The 22,209-nt window shown below is 44.0% G+C and overlaps 1 protein-coding gene across 3 annotated transcripts in view; it reads right to left on the bottom strand.

Annotated features, from left to right (window-relative positions):
- LOC138981281 (uncharacterized) overlaps positions 1 to 21,792 on the bottom strand; it is a 32,602-nt gene extending 10,810 nt beyond the window's left edge. Inside the window, exons 1-15 of one of the 3 annotated variants that reach the window (XM_070354139.1) lie at positions 21,622 to 21,792; positions 19,158 to 20,118; positions 18,681 to 18,882; positions 17,784 to 17,983; positions 17,026 to 17,081; positions 16,313 to 16,546; positions 15,631 to 15,873; positions 14,001 to 14,064; positions 13,171 to 13,278; positions 12,360 to 12,506; positions 9,834 to 9,950; positions 7,011 to 7,129; positions 5,954 to 6,032; positions 5,527 to 5,606; positions 1,085 to 3,959 (exon numbers count right to left, since the gene is read on the bottom strand). In XM_070354139.1, coding sequence (XP_070210240.1) covers positions 3,150 to 3,959; positions 5,527 to 5,606; positions 5,954 to 6,032; positions 7,011 to 7,129; positions 9,834 to 9,950; positions 12,360 to 12,506; positions 13,171 to 13,278; positions 14,001 to 14,064; positions 15,631 to 15,873; positions 16,313 to 16,546; positions 17,026 to 17,081; positions 17,784 to 17,983; positions 18,681 to 18,882; positions 19,158 to 20,073 — 3,375 coding nt within the window. In that variant the 5' untranslated portion in view covers positions 20,074 to 20,118; positions 21,622 to 21,792 and the 3' untranslated portion in view covers positions 1,085 to 3,149. Of the gene's footprint in view, positions 1 to 1,084; positions 3,960 to 5,526; positions 5,607 to 5,953; positions 6,033 to 7,010; positions 7,130 to 9,833; positions 9,951 to 12,359; positions 12,507 to 13,170; positions 13,279 to 14,000; positions 14,065 to 15,630; positions 15,874 to 16,312; positions 16,547 to 17,025; positions 17,082 to 17,783; positions 17,984 to 18,680; positions 18,883 to 19,157; positions 20,119 to 21,621 lie in introns of those variants that run through there. The other 2 variants (XM_070354137.1, XM_070354138.1) reach the window with 2 other exon arrangements.
- Between the last annotated feature and the right edge of the window lie 417 nt (positions 21,793 to 22,209).

Consider the following 22,209-nt stretch of genomic DNA (forward strand, 5'->3'; position numbering starts at 1 on the left):
CATAAAACGCTTCTTTTCACCTTTTCAAAGGCCTTCCGATTACAATCTCTTTTTCGCCACAAAAATCTAAACAATAAGGTATTGACTTCATTCAAAACACAGTCAGGTAATACAAACGCTTGCATAATATACCCAAATTGTGAAATTAAAAACGTTTTCACAATACATATTTTCCCTACAATGCTCAAATTTCGCTTCTCCCATGCACAAATCAATCGCTTAATATTTCTTATTCTTCCAGTCCAGTTATCTTCTACCAAAGAAGCACTCTTATCATCACAAAAATATACACCCAAAATCTTCAACTTTTTCTTCTAAACAAATTATAAAATGTTTCATCACAATGTTTCCTACTACCCAACCACATCGCCTCAGACTTTCTCTTATGTATCTTTAAGCCTGAAAAGCTAGAAAAGTCATTAATTATTTCAAGTGCATAATACATATCAATCTCATCCTTTAAAAAAAGGGTGATATCGTCTGCATACAGAGCAATTTTAATAACAGTTGCAATATCAACACTGGCACCAAACAGTGGCAAAAAGGAAATCAAGCAGTACAAACACTTACTCTTAAAACGCAGTGTGAAATAAACACTTGAAACGCATTTAAATAAATTGTCCAGACCACAGTTTTGCAGCTAGCTGTGCAATTGGCTATGTATCGATTGCATATTGGGTTTCCCCTTCTTTGAGCCATGTGACGTCAGAGTCCGACAAAAATCCTATTTAGGCGGCTAACCGAGACTACAAAACAGAGCATGTTTGTGTGCGTACAACAGTATAATAGAACAGGAATTCTATGTACAAATCAATCGATACATATTTGAGCAAAATGTTACATTTTACACAGATCAAGGCAGTGACCGTTCACCTCGACAGCTGGCGCGGTCTCGGGGGAACACCGACTGTCTCGATCTGTGTAAAATGTCCTATTTTGGTCAAAAATACAAATAACGTATAATGCGTTGAAAAAAAGAGCCTGAAAGAGAGTTACATGTGAAAATGGTGTGGGTGTAATTGTTCCCACCTTGCCCCTACACAGCAAGGAGCGTTGACAAGGATCGGAGGAAGGACACTCGTCATAACAACGTAACAACTTTTTTCATAACAACGTAAGTTACATTTTCAAGCAATTGCAATAATAATATGATGATTGCACCCAGTTATTGCAACACCGTTTTAACAAGCGGAGGGGTGTCACTGACTTGACGTAATATAAGGCTTGTTTCGAGGAGCGATATGGCTGAAATGCGTATGGCAATGTTTACACTCAAATTTGCAATGAGCGCGACCCCTGAATTCATTTCCAAATTAACGCAGAACACATACATATTCATGAGTATAAGTTGAAACATCAACAATGATTTCACCCCATGTAAAGGCCTGTCTAGACATGTAGTGGTAAACATGATAAGACCTAAAAAAAAAAAAAACCAATCCGAGAAAATGAGGTCTCAAAAAGGAGGGAGTCTATAAATGGGAGTACATTTACACAGGTTATGAACAAAATGTCTGAGAAAATAGGGTCTTAAATGGAACGGTCTTGAAGAAAAGCGGACAAACACTCAAGTCCTTAATGGCAAAAAACCGTAGGACTTTTAATATCAATTTTACTACAATACAATACAATACAATAATCTTTATTCATCTCTAAAAGAGAAATTACAAGCTTGACTGTGTGTCTGTAAAATCAATCAATTAATCAATCAATCAACCATGCATGTAGTAACATTCACATCGCATATTCACATCATATCGTTACACGCAAACATTGTACCCACACACTTACTAAAATAAGCCTACAAATAGAAGCAATGCATTGCCTGTTTAAAAATTATATCACATTATCACCTTATCACACTTTAACCACATTATCTTCTCACATTTGTATCCTATAAGTCAGAATAACTAACAACAGAGAAAAACAACTGATAAGTAGAGGTTACACGCCGAGTCCCAGCGATCATCAAAAATAACGGTCGAAGTTAGCGGATCATGAAAAATGCGAGCTTTGGCGAGCTTTTTCATGACCGCGAACTGAGACCACCATCCCTTACAATCACTGAGACGAGGCGTGTAACCTCTTTATTCCTCCTTTCTTCAGTTATTCAAAGAAAAGAAAAGGTTTTTTGCGAAAGTTTGATCGAATCCTATTCACTCAACCAGTCAACCTGCGCAGGCGATCGATTAATGCTACTACTAAGGGTCTTAAAGAAAGGGGGAGTGGGGTGCCACCGTGGTGACGGCGGGGAGGTCTTTCTTTCTTTCTTTCTTTCTTTATTTGGTGTTTAACGTCGTTTTCAACCATTCATGGATATATCGCGACGGGGAAAGGGGGGAGATGGGATAGAGCCACTTGTCAATTGTTTCTTGTTCACAAAAGCACTAATCAAAAATTGTCTCCAGGGGCTTGCAACGTAGTACAATATATTACCTTACTGGGAGAATGCAAGTTTCCAGTACAAAGGACTTCACATTTTTTGCTTGACTAAAATCTTTACAAAAATTGACTATATTCTATACAAGAAACACTTAACAAGGGTAAAAAGAGAAACAGAATCCGTTAGTCGCCTCTTACGACATGCTGGGGAGCATCGGGTAAATTCTTCCTCCAAACCCGCGGGGGGTGGCGGGGAGGTTGGTACCTTTGATGGGAGTGCAGTGAATGAGAGAAGCATCGGCATACATTTTCATTTTTGCGTCAAATTACATGTAAATCGTTCCGAGGTGCACCTATTGTGCTGTTCGCTGCATCTTGAAAAATGCATAACACTATATGCTAGTTATATTTCGTAAATCACAGAAAGCTTGTCAAGTTTTAAGCTTGTCAAAGAACTGAGGCGGTATTATATATTATTTTTGAAAGGAAATTTCTGTCCGCCGCGGAGGCAATACACTTTGGGCACGGGATACATCAGATTCAGTTATCAGAAACATGTACATAAAAAATATACGTTGTCGGGCTAATTAGCGCGCGTTTGGGCATATAGAGTAGTGTCTGGTACAATTAAAGAGCTCTCAGCAACACGGGTTTTTTTTTTCTCTCTATCGCATAGGTCTTCGTAGATGCGTCGTGGCTTACATGCAATGGACTTGTACCACCACATTTCGGCCTCAAGGTGAAGTATTCCATCCCTGCCGCTGTACTTAATCATCTTTTGCCTTACTCCTCGATCTCTTCAAAACCATCTGTGACTTTATCTTCACCAAATGCGTGGCCTTTTCCAGCTCTTTATAGTCGACAGCTTCGATGACAACCTTATTCTTGTCGCGAAGAAGTTTGATGTCGGCATGTATCCCTTTGGCTCTGCAGTCCTCTGCAGGGGACAACCCTAGCCGGGAAAATTGTTCCGATGTGAGTTGTATGACCTCTTTGCGCAGTTTCACGTGCTCCGGGAGGTCACCGATTCGCACAGCACGTTGATCTGCGGAAGCCGAAGCATCTGACAACACGACGAAGCTCGTGTCGCCTGTCGGGTCGTCTAATTTCTGCTGTCCCGAGTACGGTGGAGCTACAGCTTGGGAAAGCGCGCCTCCAGCATCTGACGACTTGTCGAGCATGGAGAAACCGCTCCCAGGATGCGGGTCCAGAACGCGGCTGTCGTCGGCCTGGTGTGTCACGTTCTTGTCAAAGCCATGTCTTGATGTGGCTGCTGAGGACAGAATAGCGGATGGGACGCGGAAGCTGCCGGCACTGGGCGGCACGGGATGTGGCTGTGGGGATCGTGCAGCGTGCACAGGGGCAGTGCGGAGACCAGCAGCAGGCATGCCCAGCGTTTCCCGGATGACCCGATTGGCGTGGGGCAGGTTGCCCATGTCGGTTCTGATCTCAGCGACGCCCCCTGCGGTGAAGCTCATGCTGACGGGCAGGTTACCAGCTCGCAAAGCTTTGAAGATATAGAACAAGCGTGCTTCCTCCATGTCCGGAGGCACATCCACCGTCACGCGCTCGTTGTCCTGGCAACAAACAGACGGTGTGGATCACGAGATGCGTTGTCACTTTCAGAGTACTAGCTCAAGTGCATGGTTTAGCAATCTTAAACAAACAAGCCAGAGCGCTATTTTATGCTACGAGAAACCAAGGGAAGTGAGCGCTCTATAAATGCATACGACATGTGCAAGCTAGAGAGTAAGTGAGAGTTATACGGAAACAATCTCCTGGCACCTCGTAGAATAACAAGCATTGACACGAACAAGCGACTTTCCTCCCAATGGTGAGATGACAACCCTGCTAGCTTGAAGGCAGAGTCTTTCCCGTGAAACCAGTTGTGCTGGTCACCTCAGATGTGGTCAGGCCGTTACATGACAAGACCAACCCTACCCTTGGACATCTACCAACAATTTACATCCTGATCGCTTCTTGTGGACCGGCACGGTGGCCTAGTGGTAAGGCGTCCGCCCCGTCATCGGGAGGTCGTGGGTTCGAACCCCGGCCGGGTCATACCTAAGACTTTAAAATTGGCAATCTAGTGGCTGCTCCGCCTGGCGTCTGGCATTATGGGGTTTAGTGCTGGGACTGGTTGGTCCGGTTTCAGAATAATGTGACTGGGTGAGACACGAAGCCTGTGCTACGACTTCTGTCTTGTGTGTGGCGCACGTTATATGTCAAAGCAGCACCGCCCTGATATGGCCCTTTGTGGTCGGCTGGGCGTTAGGCAAACAAACACACAACCTGCTTCTTGTGCAGAGTTTGGAGTTATTTCATGAGAACATTCCTACGATGCACAGACAGAATACAGGATGTTGATTTTGTGGTATGTGTCCAAGTGGAAGGAACACCTTATCCCGTACACAAGGCTAGCCCGCCCGATCTGACACGATAAGCCGAACCGTTCACACGGGCAGAACTGTACCTTCAAACACGAGGATAAACAAAAACGACGGTAAAGGGCCATCATCATCGCCACACTGAGCCACTAATGCTGCTGCTGCAACTTCTCTCTCTACCCCCCCCCTCCCCCTCCCCCCTCCCCCCCCTTTACAACCACTTTCCTCATCCTCCTGAAATCATACAGGGATAAAAGGAAGTGGATCTGTTGTCTCGTTGAACTGTTTTGCACTAGTTTTAAAGAAATCTGAATTAAGATTTAAATAAAACAAGGAACTTAGTCGATAAATATCGACAGGGGGCCGACTAATGGTTTAAATGTGAAATGTGTGTATAATAATGGGTGTGGGTCTGAAATGAAGTTAGGTAGTAGGTACTGAACTTGTCAAATCCAGGTGCACGGAGCCCCTGGGGCTTTTAGTAATACCTCAGGCAGCTATCCGTTAGAAGAACTACCAAGTTTCATTGACTTGCACCCAAAGAGTCAAGAACTGCGATTTTTTTACGAACTAATTTCGTACTCGGACCCGGCTGGTCTTGGTATCAGGTAATGCCCTAGTTTTTACAAATTGTAGCAAAGTCGATTAACTTTACAATGTACAATGTTTGCTTGCAAATTACAACACAAACGCGAAAAACTTAACTATTTGTAGAGTTCTAACAATGGGAACGTTAGAATCGCCTTATTCTACTCACCCGCTGGCTTGCACCAGCACCAGCACCAGCACCAGCACCAGTTCCTGGTGGTGCCTGTCCCCCAGGCGGAGATGGCATACCTAAATACAATGAAAGAAGAACACCCAAAATGTTTCACTCGGGACTCGGAAAAACAGCTAAGGGGATGTTCTGACTTCTGACTTCATGGTGAGCATGTTTCCGCATTGAAATAATCAGTTTAGCCGCTGTAGGATTTTCAAACTCATGCACGCGACTGTGCGCAATTATCGTTCATCTTCACCCTGCTGTGTATCAAGTGTGTTGATTTGTAGTATTCACTGCAACACTAGCAAGTAAGTGAAGTACTACTATACTGCACGCAAGGACACGTATATCTAGTCATTAGTTTACGGTTTAATACGCTAAGACCAAGACCACAGAGAAATTGGGTTAGTAGCCCACTTACCTTGTGGACTGAGAAACCTTGGATGAAGGCTGTACGTCTCTGCCTCTTTGAAACTGTCTGGAACATCAATCTTCTTGACCTGAAAGTATTACACGGTGACTTTAAAACAGGGGAGTTTTGTGAAGACAAGAAAAGGGAACTAGCAGAAGTACTTTCGTGCTGATCAAGTGCACGCATTTTTTCACAAATATTGATGCTTCCGTGCGCGCTCTAAGCTGATGTTTTGAGATGTCAGCTAACTTTCACCACCATCCAAATCATGATGGTCATGATCACTAGTACCTTTACAATGTATGTTGATATCCTTTTCTTCGTCTTTTCCACGTTCTTATTCTTCTTTTAATGAATGATTGTGTTGATGCAACAACAGTGGCGGATTGCGTCAAGTCTATGAAGATAATCATTTTTACTAGGAATCAAAATAAACTACAAAGAAACGTAAAGTTTATGGAACCTGTAATTCAGACAAAGCAAATCACCCACAATTTGTCTAAAATTAAACGTTCCATCAACTTTTTCTTGATTTTTGATCGTTGGCAGTGCACCTGTTTCGAATATCTATGGTGGCTAACCTCTATGGTCTCTAGGGCTAACTACAACACAGACTGACCAACCTTTATGATCACTAGGGCTTTTTAACACAAAGTGACCAAACCTCTATGGTCACTGGGGCTAACTAACACAGACTGACCAACCTCTATGGTCACTAGGGCTAACTAACACAGACTGACCAACCTCTATGGTCACTAGGGCTAACTAACACAGACTGACCAACCTATATGGTCACTGGGGCTAACTAACACAGACTGACCAACCTCTGTGGTCACCGGGGCTAACTAACACAGACTGACCAACCTCTATGGTCACTAGGGCTAACTAACACAGACTGACCAACCTCTATGGTCACAAGGGCTAACACAGACTGACCAACCTCTGTGGTCACCGGGGCTAACTAACACAGACTGACCAACCTCTATGGTCACTATATAGGCTAACTAACACAGACTGACCAACCTCTATGGTCACTATATAGGCTAACTAACACAGACTGACCAACCTCTGCCGCGGCGTTCTTCGCGCCTTGCCGCCGACCACAAATGCCCACAGTGGCACCCTCACTGCCATTCGCCGGGACTGTCTTCGTGGGCTTTCCATCCCTATACCTCGAGGACTTGTCTGTCGCAAAAACAATAAACATTATGTTAAGCCTGTCCGGGCGGGGATGTAGCTAAGTCGGTAGCGCGCTGGATTTGTATCCAGTTGGACGCTGTCAGCGTGAGTTCGTCCCCACGTTCGGCGAGAGATTTATTTCTCAGAGTCAACTTTGTGGGGAGACTCTCCTCGGTGTCCGAACAACCCCGTGTGTACACGCAAGCACAAGACAAAGTGCGCACGAAAAAGATCCTGTCATCCATGTCAGAGTTCGGTGGGTTATAGAAACACGAAAATACCCAGCATGCTTCTTCCGAAAGCGGCGTATGGCTGCCTAAATGGCGGGGTAAAAACGGTCATACACGTAAAAGCCGTGGGAGTTTCAGCCCATGAACGAACACACATGTCAAGCCTGTCCTTAACTGGACCAAGTCGACAAAGCGATGCATACGTCGCGAAGATGGACACACGAAGCATTAGCACTGAGGTTTTGTTATAAAAAAAAGACTTCGCGAAGTCCTCGCAAAGTCGACTTCAGGCTCAAATAAGGACCGCCTTTAGCTGTAATAGGAATTATTCGGACGTGGAACACCAGATTCATACAGTGTCAATAATTACAGTATGTCAGGGAGGACACACTCGGAGGATGTAGAGTTTTGTACGAAAACACGTACCGCACTTCTGAAACTTGGAACGGGAAGTAATAAACTAGAAAATAAAACATTAAACGCAACCTTAGTACTATTTTGTATCACATTGAAACAAACAACATAACAAATCAAACTATATGTAATATTGTCACAGATTAAACAAACCAACGCCACATCACATAACCTTGCTGTCTTCTTTATTGCATTTGTGTTTTTTTAATGGATTATAAATGCACGAACTGTCCGAGCAAAACAACACTACGCTAAAGGGTACAAAAGAGTAGCCGATTGTCCCATACTTTTGAATATCAGTAGTACATGTGTACACATATATGTAAAGGTTACAACACGAGTGGTTTTTTATATGGCTTGTATTTCAGTCAAGACCCAGCGGATGAATATCATCGGGAGACACGAGCCTCTGGCGAGTGGCTCTCGATTGATATTCCCGCTGGGTCTTGACTGAAATACAAGCCATATAAAAAACCACGAGTGTTGTAATCTGAATATCCCATTCTACCATCAAACACAAAGTGTAGACTACTAGCGGCACTGTTGCGATCTGTGCAGGGTAAAACTGTTGCCAGCGAGACTTAGCCCTTTTGCAACCTTAAACTAAGTGACCGTCGCTGAAAAATTCAAACGAATGAGTGCATCGATAAGTACGCGGTAACACTACTTTCAGACCATTTAAAAGCTTTAAGTAAAGGTTCATAAGTTGCAAGAAAGTAATGAAGTCGAATAGAAATTAATTTAGTTGAAGCGCACAATTCTTTTGTTTTGCGTTTCAGGTCGGCAGAACGGGCGAAACGGGTTTGGGACCCATTTGGCTTACTCGATTCAGAATCGATTCCACGTTGTTTTTCTCGAACGTGTGTAATTAGGCTTATTGACAGAGAAGCAAATTTTAGGGAACAAATATGTAGGTTTAGATTTAACCATTTGCTCCCTATTTGAAATGTATCTACGTGATAAACTGTTTTGCGAGTGTGTTTGCATGGATGAACTTAAACTGGTATGGGTGTGAGAAAAACGCGACCGACACGTCTGTCACCGCCGATTGATTGCATTTTGAAGGAATATGACTGGATTACGGAAAAATATGTGGACTTACTGCAGAGCCAGGCAAAAGAGTAGACTTGCTCGCAAAACACGTGAAACAGCCGATGTTTGATAGCTGAAGGCGCACACCAAAACACACTACCGACAGATTCTCAAAAGTCGTCTGCTAACGATGCAAGGGGAGGGTACTCGTGTTTTTGTTTTGGTTCGCTAGCATCTGGTTATCTTGTAAGTTGAATGTTCGTTTTTTTCGACCTGCATTGCTTTCATAATGAAAGAAACTTTTGCTTATTGCATCTCATACATCAGATCAGTTCTGAGATTCATTTTTGCGTGCAACTGATATGGTTTTCTGAGCCGTGCAATACGATTTTAGAACTTCATACAAATGTGTCACATTGTTCGGCGCGAGGTCAAAGGTCGGGAGGAAAGTAGTCCTTTGCCCAAATCGGAATCTGCACTATCATATATTTTTTGGAGTCCATGATGTATTTATTGAGCTATAAAAATACAACACATATACCCATACTGAAGTAACAGAGACAAAGAAGGGAGGTCATGGGATATAACAGGGTATAAAATAAGTAAGTGAATTGTAGACATTATTTCAAACATAAACACACACACACACACACACCCACACACACACACACCCACACACACACTGACACATACACACACACACACACACACACTCACTCACTCACACACGCGACAATCATGCACACACACACACACACACACACACACACACACACACACACACACACACACACACACACACATACATCACTCATGAACGCAAAACACACACCCACACGCACACAGACAGACACACAACACCCGTACGTACGTACATACTTACATACACACATACATACACACACACACACACACACGCAAACACCCCCCCCCCCCCCGCGCACACACACACACACACACACACAGACACACACTCACACACACACACACACACACACACACACACACACACACACACACACAAGCGTGTTTACCGAAAATCTGGCTGAGAATGTGAGAGGTCGGTGCGATGAGGATAACAATATGCACATTGCGGGCAGAATACAGCCCCTTTTCCGCACCAGTGATAATGTCATCCACTTGACTCGTGGCTGCAACAAACAACACTGGTCTCAGATGATTCCCGGTGTAACACGAAATTCTTACTCCACGAAATATTTACTCCGGAGTAAATATTTCGTACGAAATTCTTACTCCGGAGTAAATATTTCGTACGAAATTCTTACTCCGAGTACACTTTTCGTACGAGAAAAGAACTCCCCAAGGCACGAAAAAATTACTCCCTCCACGAAATTTTTACTCCCCATTTTTTTTACTTCCAGTAAAAAATCTCGTACGCAAAAATGGGATGCGGGCGAAGGGATAATGCCAATAAGTGATCTCGCGCACACGAATGTCGCGCTACCCTCCTTCCACCCCTTCCACCACCAAGACTAACAGGGGACAAGGGAGTACAAATTTCGTACACCTGGCATGGGAAGTTAAATTGCTCGTGTTGGGGTGAAGTAATTTATTCGTTATTTATTCGTCAGGGGAGTAACATTTTTGTACAAAATGTTTACTCGGAACTCACCTGTCTTGGGGAGTAATTTTCTCGTGCAATGGGGGAGTGCTTTTTTCGTAAAGGGAGTAACTTTTTCGTACGAAATGTTTACTCCGGAGTAAAAATCTCGTGGGAGTAATTTTCTCGTGTTACACCGGGAACATCCACTTCTTCTCGTGTGACCAATCATACAGCCATCACCACGGATCTGTCCAGGCTCTTACACGGAATGACAGGATGTTTCCACTTGGACACAAACCACAAATCAACGGTCCGGGTGATGTCTGTGTAGAGTGATTTTTTTTTTTTTTTTTTTTTTTTGCTGAATTAATTTCGCATCTTAATTTTTTTTTTTTTTTTTTTTTTTAAGCATAAGTTTATTTTAACAAAGGTTACAATCATGACATGTATACAAAGTTCACAGAAACAGCAACAAGCTAGAAGCTTATAGTGGTGTTCGCATCTTGATGTTGATGTCAGTTACGAAATTATTTCAAGAATAAAATTTCCATTCTGTACGGAAAATAGTGTTGCCGTTGAAATGTGTTTACGTAAACAATATATTACTTAGACGTATTTTACATTGTTTGTAAACAATCAGCAATGTTGCTAAATAAATCATTATTTACGTAAACAATGAATTATTTACGTAAACAATGAATTGTTTAGGTAAATAATGAATGGTTTACGTAAACAAACAATTATTTAGAATTGTTTTACATTGTTTATAAACAATTACTTATTTAGCACATGAGCTTCTAAATAATGATTATTTAGCTAAAACTGGTGAAAAAAACATGAAAAAGTATCCAAATAATTATTTGACAAATGGAATGCCATATTTAAGACCTTGCTTTTACAGCCTTCCTGTTCATAACTCTGTAAATTTACCTCCATTTCAGGGCGGGGATGTAGCTCAGTCGGTAGCGCGCTGGATTTGTATCCAGTTGGCCGAACACCCCCGTGTGTACACGCAAGCACAAGACCACGTGCGCACGAAAAAGATCCTGTAATCCATGTCAGAGTTCGGTGGGTTATAGAAACACGAAAATACCCAGCATGCTTCCTCCGAAAACGGCGTATGGCTGCCTAAATGGCGGGGTAAAAACGGTCATACACGTAAAAGCCCATGAACGAACAAACAAACAAACAAACCTCCATTTTTTTCTTCTTCTTCTTCTTCTTCTTCTGCGTTCGTGGGCTGAAACTCCCACGTACACTCGTGTTTTTGTTTTGCACGAGTGGAATTTTTACGTGTATGACCGTTTTTTACCCCGCCATTTAGGCAGCCATACGCCGTTTTCGGAGGAAGCATGATGGGTAGTTTCGTGTTTCTATAACCCACCGAACTCTGACATGGATTACAGGATCTTTTTCGTGCGCATTTGGTCTTGTGCTTGCGTGTACACACGGAGTGTTCGGCCACCGAGGAGAGTCTGCACACAAAGTTGACTCTGAGAAATAAATCTCTCGCCGAACGTGGGAACGAACTCACGCTGACAGCGGCCAACTGGATACAAATCCAGCGCGCTACCGACTGAGCTACATCCCCGCCCAAACCTCCATTTTAAGATTCCCCATTTTAAGACTCCCCCTTTCTAAGACCTGATTTTCTCTGATTGTTGCAGGTCTTAAACTAAGGGTTCCACTGTATAATAATCGCTTATAGGTTTTCCTCTCCTTATTACTGGATTAACTCCTGTATGTGCAACCCTTGCTTCATGTGTGCTGTCTGCATTTTGATTCTTATTTCACAATTGTGAAGGTTTCGATCGGGCGACACAATTCTCAATAGCTTTTAGTGAGGCTTTTTCAGTCGAAATATTTTGCAAATACGGTTGTGTTCAATCCAGGCAAGTACTTAATAATTTTATATTTAATATTTAATGACATGCAATAAATACAAATCTACACATGCTTTCATACATGCCTTTTCTAATTAAAAATTAAACTTTACCAAACGTCTGCAGATTGATCTGTACGGAGGAAGCAGTGGAGGTTTGAATGATGTCTTTGATCGTGTTGGCCAGTTTTTTGTCTACTTTCACTGTCTGCATGTTGCATCCCTTGGCTGCCATTCTGCGGTAGTCTTCCTGGCTACCTGCTGAGGTCAAGTGGGAGCACGAATTTCATGAGGCAAAGAATAATTAATATATTGATATGCCGTCTGTCTGTCTGCCTGTCTGTCTGTCTGCCTGTCTGTCTGTCTTTCTGTCTTTCTGCATGTCGGTCTGTCTGTCGGTCTGTCTGTCTGTCTGTTTGCCTGTCTGTCTGTCTTTCTGCATGTCGGTCTGTCTGTCTGTCGGTCTGTCTGTCTGTCTGTCTGTCTGTCTGTCTGTCTGTCTGTCTGTCTGTCAATGACGGACGGATGCAGGCACGCGGATACGCTCTCATGCGCGCGCACGCACGCACACAAACACACACACACACACATACACACACATACACACACACACACACACACACACACACACACACACACACACACACACACACACACACACACACACACACACCCGGCACCAATAACCACCAACATCAGTAACACTACACAGGCACTGAAATTGAAAAAGGTGCAAGGTTTCTGAAGGAGGTGTGGAATCGATACTCAGCGGAAAACATTGATATCCGGCCGAAGCGTTGATTGCCACATTTTGAGAAAGATGGTCCAGATAGTTGGTATCAGAACAAATGTTAGGCAAAGTAAAACCAGAATGATAAAAGGATCAAGAGAACTAGAAAGAAGAAAGGGAGAGAGGTGAAATGACCTTGTTCTGGCTTGTCGGCACAGACAAGCAGTCCTGCAGTGCACTGTTGTGACAATGCATCCCCTGTCACCGCTTGTACCTGGCGTTTGTTCACCGTGTAGCGACACTCTGAAATCACAGTATCCCAATACAGTCAAACCTGTCCATAGCGACCACCGAAGGGACCGACCAACAGTGGTCGTTATTGACAGGTGGTCGCTATGAAAAGGTGAATGAGGCTATAGAGGGGAACACTCGTCGGGGATCTTTTCGGGGTAGTCGTTGTGGGCAGGTTTCGCTTTCAATGGTGGTCGCTAAGGTGTGTGTGTGTGTGTGTGTGTGTGTGTGTGTGTGTGTGTGTGTGTGTGTGTGTGTGTGTGTGTGTGTCCGTGTATGTGTGTGTGTGTGTCCGTGTATGTGCGTGCGTGCTTGTGTGTGTGTGTGTGTGTGCGTGTGTGTGCGTGCGTGCTTGTGTGTGTGTGTGTGTGCGTGTGTGTGCGTGCGTGCTTGTGTGTGTGTGTGTATGTGTGTGTGTGTGTGTGTGTGTGTGTGTGTATGTGTGTGTGAAAGGGGGAGATAGTGAGATAGAGAGAGAGAGAGAGAAACAGACAGACAGACAGACAGACAGACAGACAGACAGACAGACAGACAGACAAAAAGAGAGAAACAGAGACAGAGACCGACAGACAGAGAGAGAGAGAGAGAGACAAACAGTGACAGAGAGACAGAGGGAGAGGAGGAGAGAGAGCGGGAGAAAGAGACAGACAGACAGACAGACAGACAGACAGACAGACAGACAGGCAGACAGAGACAGAGAGAGACAGAGAGCAAAGCATCACACTGCTTATTACCTTCCACAGAGGCAGGTGGACGAAAAGCAGCATACCTGTAGACCGTCTCCTCGGCTTTGAACACCTGTTGATAGATTTCAAATCGTCAAAGCAGCAACCACCCGTGCTACTATCTTAAATAAATGAGGCACAGCACTATTTAAAGATCTGATAAACGAAGGGAAGTAAGCGCTCTAAATGCATACGACATGTGCAATAGAGTAAGTGAGAATTATGCGGAACCTGTCTACTGGCACCTTAGAGAATAACAACCACTGCAATGGACAAGTTAGAGTGCCTTGGAGAATGAGGTACAAATATTGCGGCGATCGTCCTTTTTTGAGGATGAAATTCGCTTGTTCATTTCAATGCTTGTTATTCTCTCAGGTGCCAGGAGACAGGTTCCGCATAACTCTCACCTACTCTATTACACATGGCGTCTGCATTTAGAGTGCTTACTTCCCTTTGTTTATCAGGTAATTCACTTTCGTGTGAGAGGAGCTGAAGATGAGCTATTGCTGGGGTTCGGAAGTTTTGAACTACATGTATTTACTTGGGGATAATAACGTTGCATTGCTTATGCGGCATGCTTAATTAGGTAGCGTTGCCTTAGAGGTGCAAGCATTCAAGTTCGTAAAACCGGCACGGTTGGCCTAGTGGTAAGGCGTCCGCCCCGTGATCGGGAGGTCGTGGGTTCGAACCCCCGGGTCATACCTAAGACTTTAAATTGGCAATCTAGTGGCTGCTCCGCCTGGCGTCTGGCATTATGGGGTTAGTGCTAGGACTGGTTGGTCCGGTGTCAGAATAATGTGACTGGGTGAGACACGAAGCCTGTGCTGCGACTTCTGTCTTGTGTGTGGCGCACGTTATATGTCAAAGCAGCACCGCCCTGATATGGCCCTTCGTGGTCGGCTGGGCGTTAAGCAAACAAACAAACAAACAACATTCAAGTTCGTTGAATAGGTTACATAGTTGATTGGTTTGCTATAAATTTGATAGTTTTATTTCCGTCTCGATCGGATGTTCTCCCTTTGACCGCTGGCAGGTACAAAATGCGCACACTTATCGCTCTTTGGTTCGAGATACAAACCGTCCGAGACAGTTGTCGCTGTTTGAAACAAACGGCAATTTTACATCGATTTTGCTACTCAGTTTACCACAAATAAAGAGTTTCAGTAGAGTTCTTCTTAAAAGCAGCACAACAGACGATTTTCGAAAATAACTCTGTCAGAATTATCAGCGGTCTGGAGGAGTAAGAGCCCCTGAACCTCGGACAAGGTTTTCACAACATCAGGAGCATGTTCCACGCTTCCGATCGGCTGTATCCTGCGATCAGGACGAACAACTATCTCTGATGCTGAAAATCCTTACAGAGATATTTCCGGAAAACGTCTATTGAAATCACAGTTTTAGGCATGTTCAAGCAACAATAGTGTTTCACATATTCTTGATACTGCGACCACCAAGCAATGATCCCCCCCACCACCACCACCACCCCCTGTGTGTTGCAATTGTCCAAGTGTGTTCTGTTTTATGAATGTGTCCCCTTGTTTATGTGATGTCCTGCAATGTACAGCATATACATGTAAAAAGAAATTAAAAAATCCACAAAAAGAGAATTAAAAAAAAAAGAAAATAGTGTTTCTCGTACCTTGGCCACATCCAAGTTCTTTTCGTAGCTGACGAAGGTGACGAGTTGGAGGGAAGAGTGCGGGACACGAGTGAAGAACTGCCTGGCAGCCCTGAGCACAGTCTTGGCCTCCTTGTCGGGCGGGTAGTGCAGCGTGCCCGTGCCCAAAGCGGGGAAGACGATGGTCTTCAGGCCCTTGATGCTCGCCACAAGCAGACAGGCTTCCACGCGACTGCCCAGATTTTCAAGCAAGTCAGCTTCGTCCTTATAGCACACAAAAAAAGAGAAACATGTCCTTTGACACTTTTAAAGACATACACAGCCATTATATATTCACCAAAGATACTTTTAAAGACATACACAGCCACTATATATTCACCAAAGATACTTTTAAAGACATACACAGCCTCTACACGATAACCAAAAATACGTTTTGAGACATACACACCATCTAGACAATCGCCAAAAATACGTTTTGATACATACACAGCCTAAAGACAACCACCAAAAACATGTTTTGAGACATATACATACACTTTGGACAATCGCCCGGTACATGATCTTGTGTTCTTGCTTTTCTTGCTTGATACTCAATACACAGAATTCAATGGCACAAGGACAAACACACACATTTTTAACAGGATAAGCCATGATCATTTTAGAATAACCCGAAAATAACTTAAATATATATATATATACGTACGCCTTTACTCCATTCCGTTGTCGGAAGAGCAACGTGAAAAATGTAGGTGAACTGCGTGAGGTTGTAAGAGTCTGTGACGACCACTGCGTTTTCGTTGAAGCCTTTGGGGTACTGCTGCTGACAGTGCTGGACCAGGGCGTCACCAGCCTTCTTCGCCACTTCACTGGACACTTGACCAAGAGCCAACTGTAGTCGGGGATCTGTGGAGTTCACCAGTGCGTCTGCTTGTATCTTCTTCAAAACACAAAGTGGAAGAATCGATCAGAAAAAGGGCGTTGAATTAGGGCTTGTGGATTCAAGAATAACGCTTACAAAAAAAATATCAACAAAAAAAATAAACAAGTCGCGTCAAGCCATATCAACACATGTAATCAATCTGTCGGCCTGAAACTAAACAATGGACACTGAAAATGTCAGATCCGTCATCGTCGAGACAACTATATAAAACCTGGCCATGCAGCTGAAGCCCCTAAACCGAGACGGGTCGAGCTCGCCTCGACGAAGCATGACGACATAAGACTTAATTTGCATAAGCCGATTTTCTTTTATTTTGAGCACATTTTCAGAGAAAACAACACATCTTTCTATTTTTGGATTTAGGAATTGATAAATAATACTATGCAAGCATCATTAAATATGATAATGAACATTTTATTTTAATGACAACTAATTAATGAATGTTTAAGCCTACAGATTATCTGTAGGGAAACTACCTGAGCATCGAAGATATCCCCAATTGTGACTTGGATCCGATCCATGTAATGGTCGTCTGGAGACCAAAAAAAGCACAATACAGCAGTTACAGATGAATAATATTGGACATTACTACCATATCTCTTTCAAATTCTGACATTACTAAAATATCCTACCTCTCAAAGACAACATTTTCAGCATTCTTGTTACACGAGTGTATCCCATTTTTACAGGCAATGTACTTAAAATAAAATACATTTGAAGGTATCAATTTAAATGAAATTTATTAACACATCATTGCATGAAGTACGTAAAATGCTTCAGTACAGATGAAGTACAATGCTTGGCTTCTGTTCAGATAGTTCGTAGTTTGACTGTAAATGATCTGCTTCGGGATGACGTCAAAGTGATTTTAAAAAAATCAGACTGATATCAAAATCATGTCCCTCTTCCGCTTATGTAAGCCTACTTGTCCAAAAAATATTATATTGAAGACGCCGGTATCAAACTTATACATTATTTCAAAATAGCGCGGTGAAACGTTTTTGCTGTGAACAATTCTTCTTCTTGTTCCTCTTATGGGGGAGAGAGAGAGAGAGAGAGAGAGAGAGAGAGAGAGAGAGAGAGAGAGAGAGAGAGAGAGAGAGAGAGAGAGAGAGAGAGAGAGAGAGAGAGAGACAGAGAGAAGAGAGAGAGAGACAGAGAGAGAGAGACAGAGAGACAGAGAGACAGAGAAACAGAGAGAGACAGAGAGAGTGAGCAGAGGGGGACCAGTTACCTTCAGCGTTCATCTCGCAGGTCCAACCGTTCTCCTCGAAGAACTGTGTCATTTCCTGAAACTCTGGCAACACGTCCCCGTAAAACTTGACCGGTGCGAGTGTGTCGTCACAGCTGTCCACTACAGCTCGCAGCAGCAGACGCCAGGACACGCCCAGAGGTATTCCTTCGCCAAGCATGAACGGGAGGCCCAGGCCAATCCTGAACACAATGAATATCTGTCTTTTTGTTACAGTTCTTGGCTTGTGGGCTTGCCTCTGTGTGTGTGTGTGTGTGTGTGTGTGTGTGTGTGTGTGTGTGTGTGTGTGTACGGTGAGTGTGTGTGTGTGTGTACGGTGTGTGTGTGTGTGTGTGTGTGTGTGTGCTTGCGTGTGCGTGCGTGCGTGTGTGTGTGTATGTGTGTGTATATATATGTGTGTGTGTGTGTGTGTGTGTGTGTGTTTGTGTGTGTGTGTGTAGATGTCTGTATATCTGTTTGTTTGTGCATGTGTGTAGATGTCTGTGTATGTGTTTGTTTGTGCATGTGTGTATTTGTGTGTGTGTTTGTGTGTGCAGGTGTGTGTGTAGGTGTGTGTGTGTGTGTGTGTGTGTGTGTGTGTGTGTGTGTGTGTGTGTGTGTGTGTGTGTCCCCATCCACCCACCCATCTCTTTCTCTCTCTCTCTGGTCCCTCCCTCCCTCCGCCTCTCTCTCATCCCCCTCCTCTCTCTCTCTCTCTCTCTCTCTCTCTCTCTCTCTCTCTCTCTCTCTCTCTCTCTCTCTCTCTCTCTCTCGTTCTTCTTGTTATTGAGTTACCCCTCAATGGGCGAGGGTCGAATGTTAAAAAAATCATGTTTGCACTTCCTATTTCTGTCACCCTCGAAAAATAAATTTCAATTCAATTCAATTATCTGAAATTACTTTCTGTCGCTGGTGACTCTGAGTGCCTCCTTCACAGCCTGAGAGACGAGTTGTTCCAGCTGGGCGTTATCATGGGCTGGGATGTACATGATGACCACCCTCTGGCCTGGGGTCAGCCACTGGCACTGTAAGGCAACGATCTGAGGCTTGGGAGGCAGCCCCACCCTCGAGGTGTGCATGCGAACTTCTGCTGGGAGGCACCCTGCAGAAAACGAAACGTTGGCCGTAAAAAGTAGCAGATAATTAGTGCTTTATGAAAAGCAGAAAGCAGGTTTATTCTTTTGATAATAACTGCCTTCAATTTCTAATTTTAATAATTTGTTATTTTATTGTCTGACTTGCAGATTTATGCACACAATGCAGGAACCAGATTGCTATTTTGAGACACGTACTCGAGTCTGACACTAAGCTGAGAAAAAGACTCCACAGAAGTTATTGATGACAGGAGATGTTCCATTCAAAAGTTCAGGCACTTACCTCTCTCGAGTACACACTTATATGAGGGAGGCCACTCCTGTTGCCCTTCCGCTAGCGGTAGCACCAGCACGTCGCAGTCGGAGGCCGCCATGTTGCCTTCGCAGACCATCACGCGATGACCTTGAGGTGACCTTGCCGTGAACAGCACGAGCTCTCCGCTCCTTTCCACATTGACTGTGCATCCGCTTTTATCTTCTATATCCTGGATGACTTTCTGCCCCTCTGAACTCGTGAGGAAAAGACCGAGACCGCAACTGACATCTATCCGAGCTAACCACAAGACCTTCAGCATGTTTTCCAGGACGTTGTGAACCGCAGGAACGCGGTCCGGCTCACATCTGAACTGGACGAACTGCTTTCCTTCTAAGTCCTTGTGGACATCCAGGCCAATATCCGCGCCGTGAAGCTGGCGGCTGCATAATGTCGCCCATAATTTCTGCAGATGGCGGTGGAAGAAGCCGGCTAGGTAGTCGGGCAGTGGGACAAGCTTCCGCGGAGTTTTTAGCTCTCGCAGGACGGGCAGGACCTCCCTGCTGATCTCCTCCAGGAAGGCCACGCCCACCTTGTTCTGGCTGGCGTCCACATCATACGCCATCTGGGAAGGAAACCTGTCGAAGAGGCCTTGCAGTGCGGAGAGCATCTCTTGCTGGCCGTCCAACGTGAGAGTCTCAGTGCGAATGACTGATCGCAAGCACTGCCTCCCCGTCTCTGCATCGCCGGCAGTGACCGTGATGTTGTCGGTGTGCAAGGTTCTCTGCTCAGCAGTGACGCCACGCTGCTCTAGGGTGTTGAGGAACGTCTCCATCACACTGTTGTTGTTCAGCAGCTCTTTCTGTGGCCTTGTGACTGGTATACCACTGATGCTTGTGCTTGATTTGGAGGCACGAGCGGGCCTCTGCGCCGGTGCTGATGCCATTTCTCAAGATAAACTGTGACGTTTCTTTAAACTGGTTTAAAAACACTGCAAGAAGAAAAGAGGATTCCCCATAACATCTCATGATGTCAACGACCATGCTTTCATAAAACACACACACACGCGCGCGCGCACGCACGCACGCACGCACACACACACACACACACACACACACACACACACACACACACACACACACACACACACACACACACTGACACACAATCACGTGCGTGTGCGCGTACATTGGTGCAAAGCAGGGTTTAACATTCTCACATCTGTATCATTTACAATGATTTTGAAGTTTTGATCTGTGCTGTGTAAACCAACAGTTGTTGTTTTGTTGGGTGTTAATTGCAAAACAACATTGTGTGAAGCAGGCGTGCAAAATGTTCTCTGCATTGAATCGTTCCTCGAAAAAAAGAAAAGGTCAGAAAATTATTCAAGTATTTGCCAGTCGTAGCAATTTAAAGTTGTTGCGAATTATTCCTCAATGCTGCACCTTTATGTCGTATAGTTTTATTTATATTTATTTAAGTCGTCAGGTCAGTTTAGTTAATTCCTTTTGAAATGTCTAGGGAAACGTCATTGATCGTTCACACGATCTAAAAATATCGAAGCATATTGATCAGCCCCCAGATGCATATTTGTTTTAGTCAGTGGTGAAAAAAACCCCACCCCGAATCAATAACCTGAATGCGGCCGAGCTTATCATTCTTGACTTCATAACACACAGTCATTGTCATATCGAGCACCGACACGAGTGTATATATATACATGTATACACACACATACATCATGACTAGATTGTGTAACACATCAAGTCGTGCAGTTGTTTGCTCAGACAGGTTTAAAAAAAAACCCAGGGCACTGCGCTCCGTACGTTAGATAACAAGAAGCCCGGTTGACTTAGTTTGAACACCAGATGTTCGTAGCTTTTCATATTTTTTCTTCATGCACACTATCGATTTTATTTTTTTAAATTTGTTTTATATGTCACACTGCTACCACAAACATCGCTGTAACGAAATCTATGTGAGTTTTTCATTTATTCATCATCTGAGAGATCTCTCTTCGTTTGGCTTCTATTCTACAATAAAATAATACGATTGGTTACAAGCACAAAATGGCATCGAGTCTCGGCAAACCGGAACAGGAGTTACATAATACAAGGACGGAGGTGCAACATTCGACTGCCTGAATAATTGTGTCGCAGGTCAGGGCCACTGTCGGCCGGCTTGTGACTGAAATAGATAGTACCTGACGCACAGTCAATGACTATAAAGCACATTTTGTTCACCAGTTACCCCATACAAAAAGATATATAACACGGTTGAATATGACTTTGCGCATACACGGGCACCGTTTTGAAACCTTATTATGCCTAATGACGTAGCCTCACAAGAACCGTAGTCGACTGGTCACGTTACATTCTCCGGCCCAGCCAGCCAGTCCACAAAGGAAAGCTGGGTTAGAACTGAAGATTGTATTGACAATTATCGATTTCTGTAGCTCTTCACATATTTCAATTCTCAAGCAAAACAGCCTTACCTGGCGCGTCGCCCCAGGACCGCCGTTTCTAGGATTGTCAACAAAAGCACACCACTTTCAGTCACTGACAAGCTGAAACTCTTCAACTGCCAATACCGGTGTAGTATCCCGTTTAGTGCCCCCTCTGAAAAGGGCCTCCGGTGGACTTTTCAGAGCTAAAAGGGGCCCCCGGGGGACTTTTCAGATATATACAGGGTCTCCGGGGGACTTTTTCAGCTCCGATCAAGCAATTTTGCCCAGATGGTCTCCCCTTTGAAAAGGTCCTCCCCACCCCTTTTTTGACTGCGGCTCCGCAGTCCTACATCTTACTTTGGGTGTTTTACGCTTCTTCACCTTTGCAGCATGATGAACATCTCCACATTCTTTTGTTATAAAAGAATAAGTTTTATCGCGTTTGTAGTTTGCAATTTCAGCAAACAATTGCTGTCGTCCATCTTGAATCAACTTTAAATTTAGAACAAAGTGACGTCACTATCCGACGTCACAAAGGCGCTGCGAAGCGGTCGAAGTCATGGACATGGTCCCCGAGTATTGCGGATCTATGGGTCGAAGTTCATGTAATTGTTTCTTGACTCAATTTTCTCTCAG

Source organism: Littorina saxatilis, linkage group LG12, assembly GCF_037325665.1.
Source record: "Littorina saxatilis isolate snail1 linkage group LG12, US_GU_Lsax_2.0, whole genome shotgun sequence".
Lineage (NCBI taxonomy): Eukaryota > Metazoa > Mollusca > Gastropoda > Littorinimorpha > Littorinidae > Littorina > Littorina saxatilis.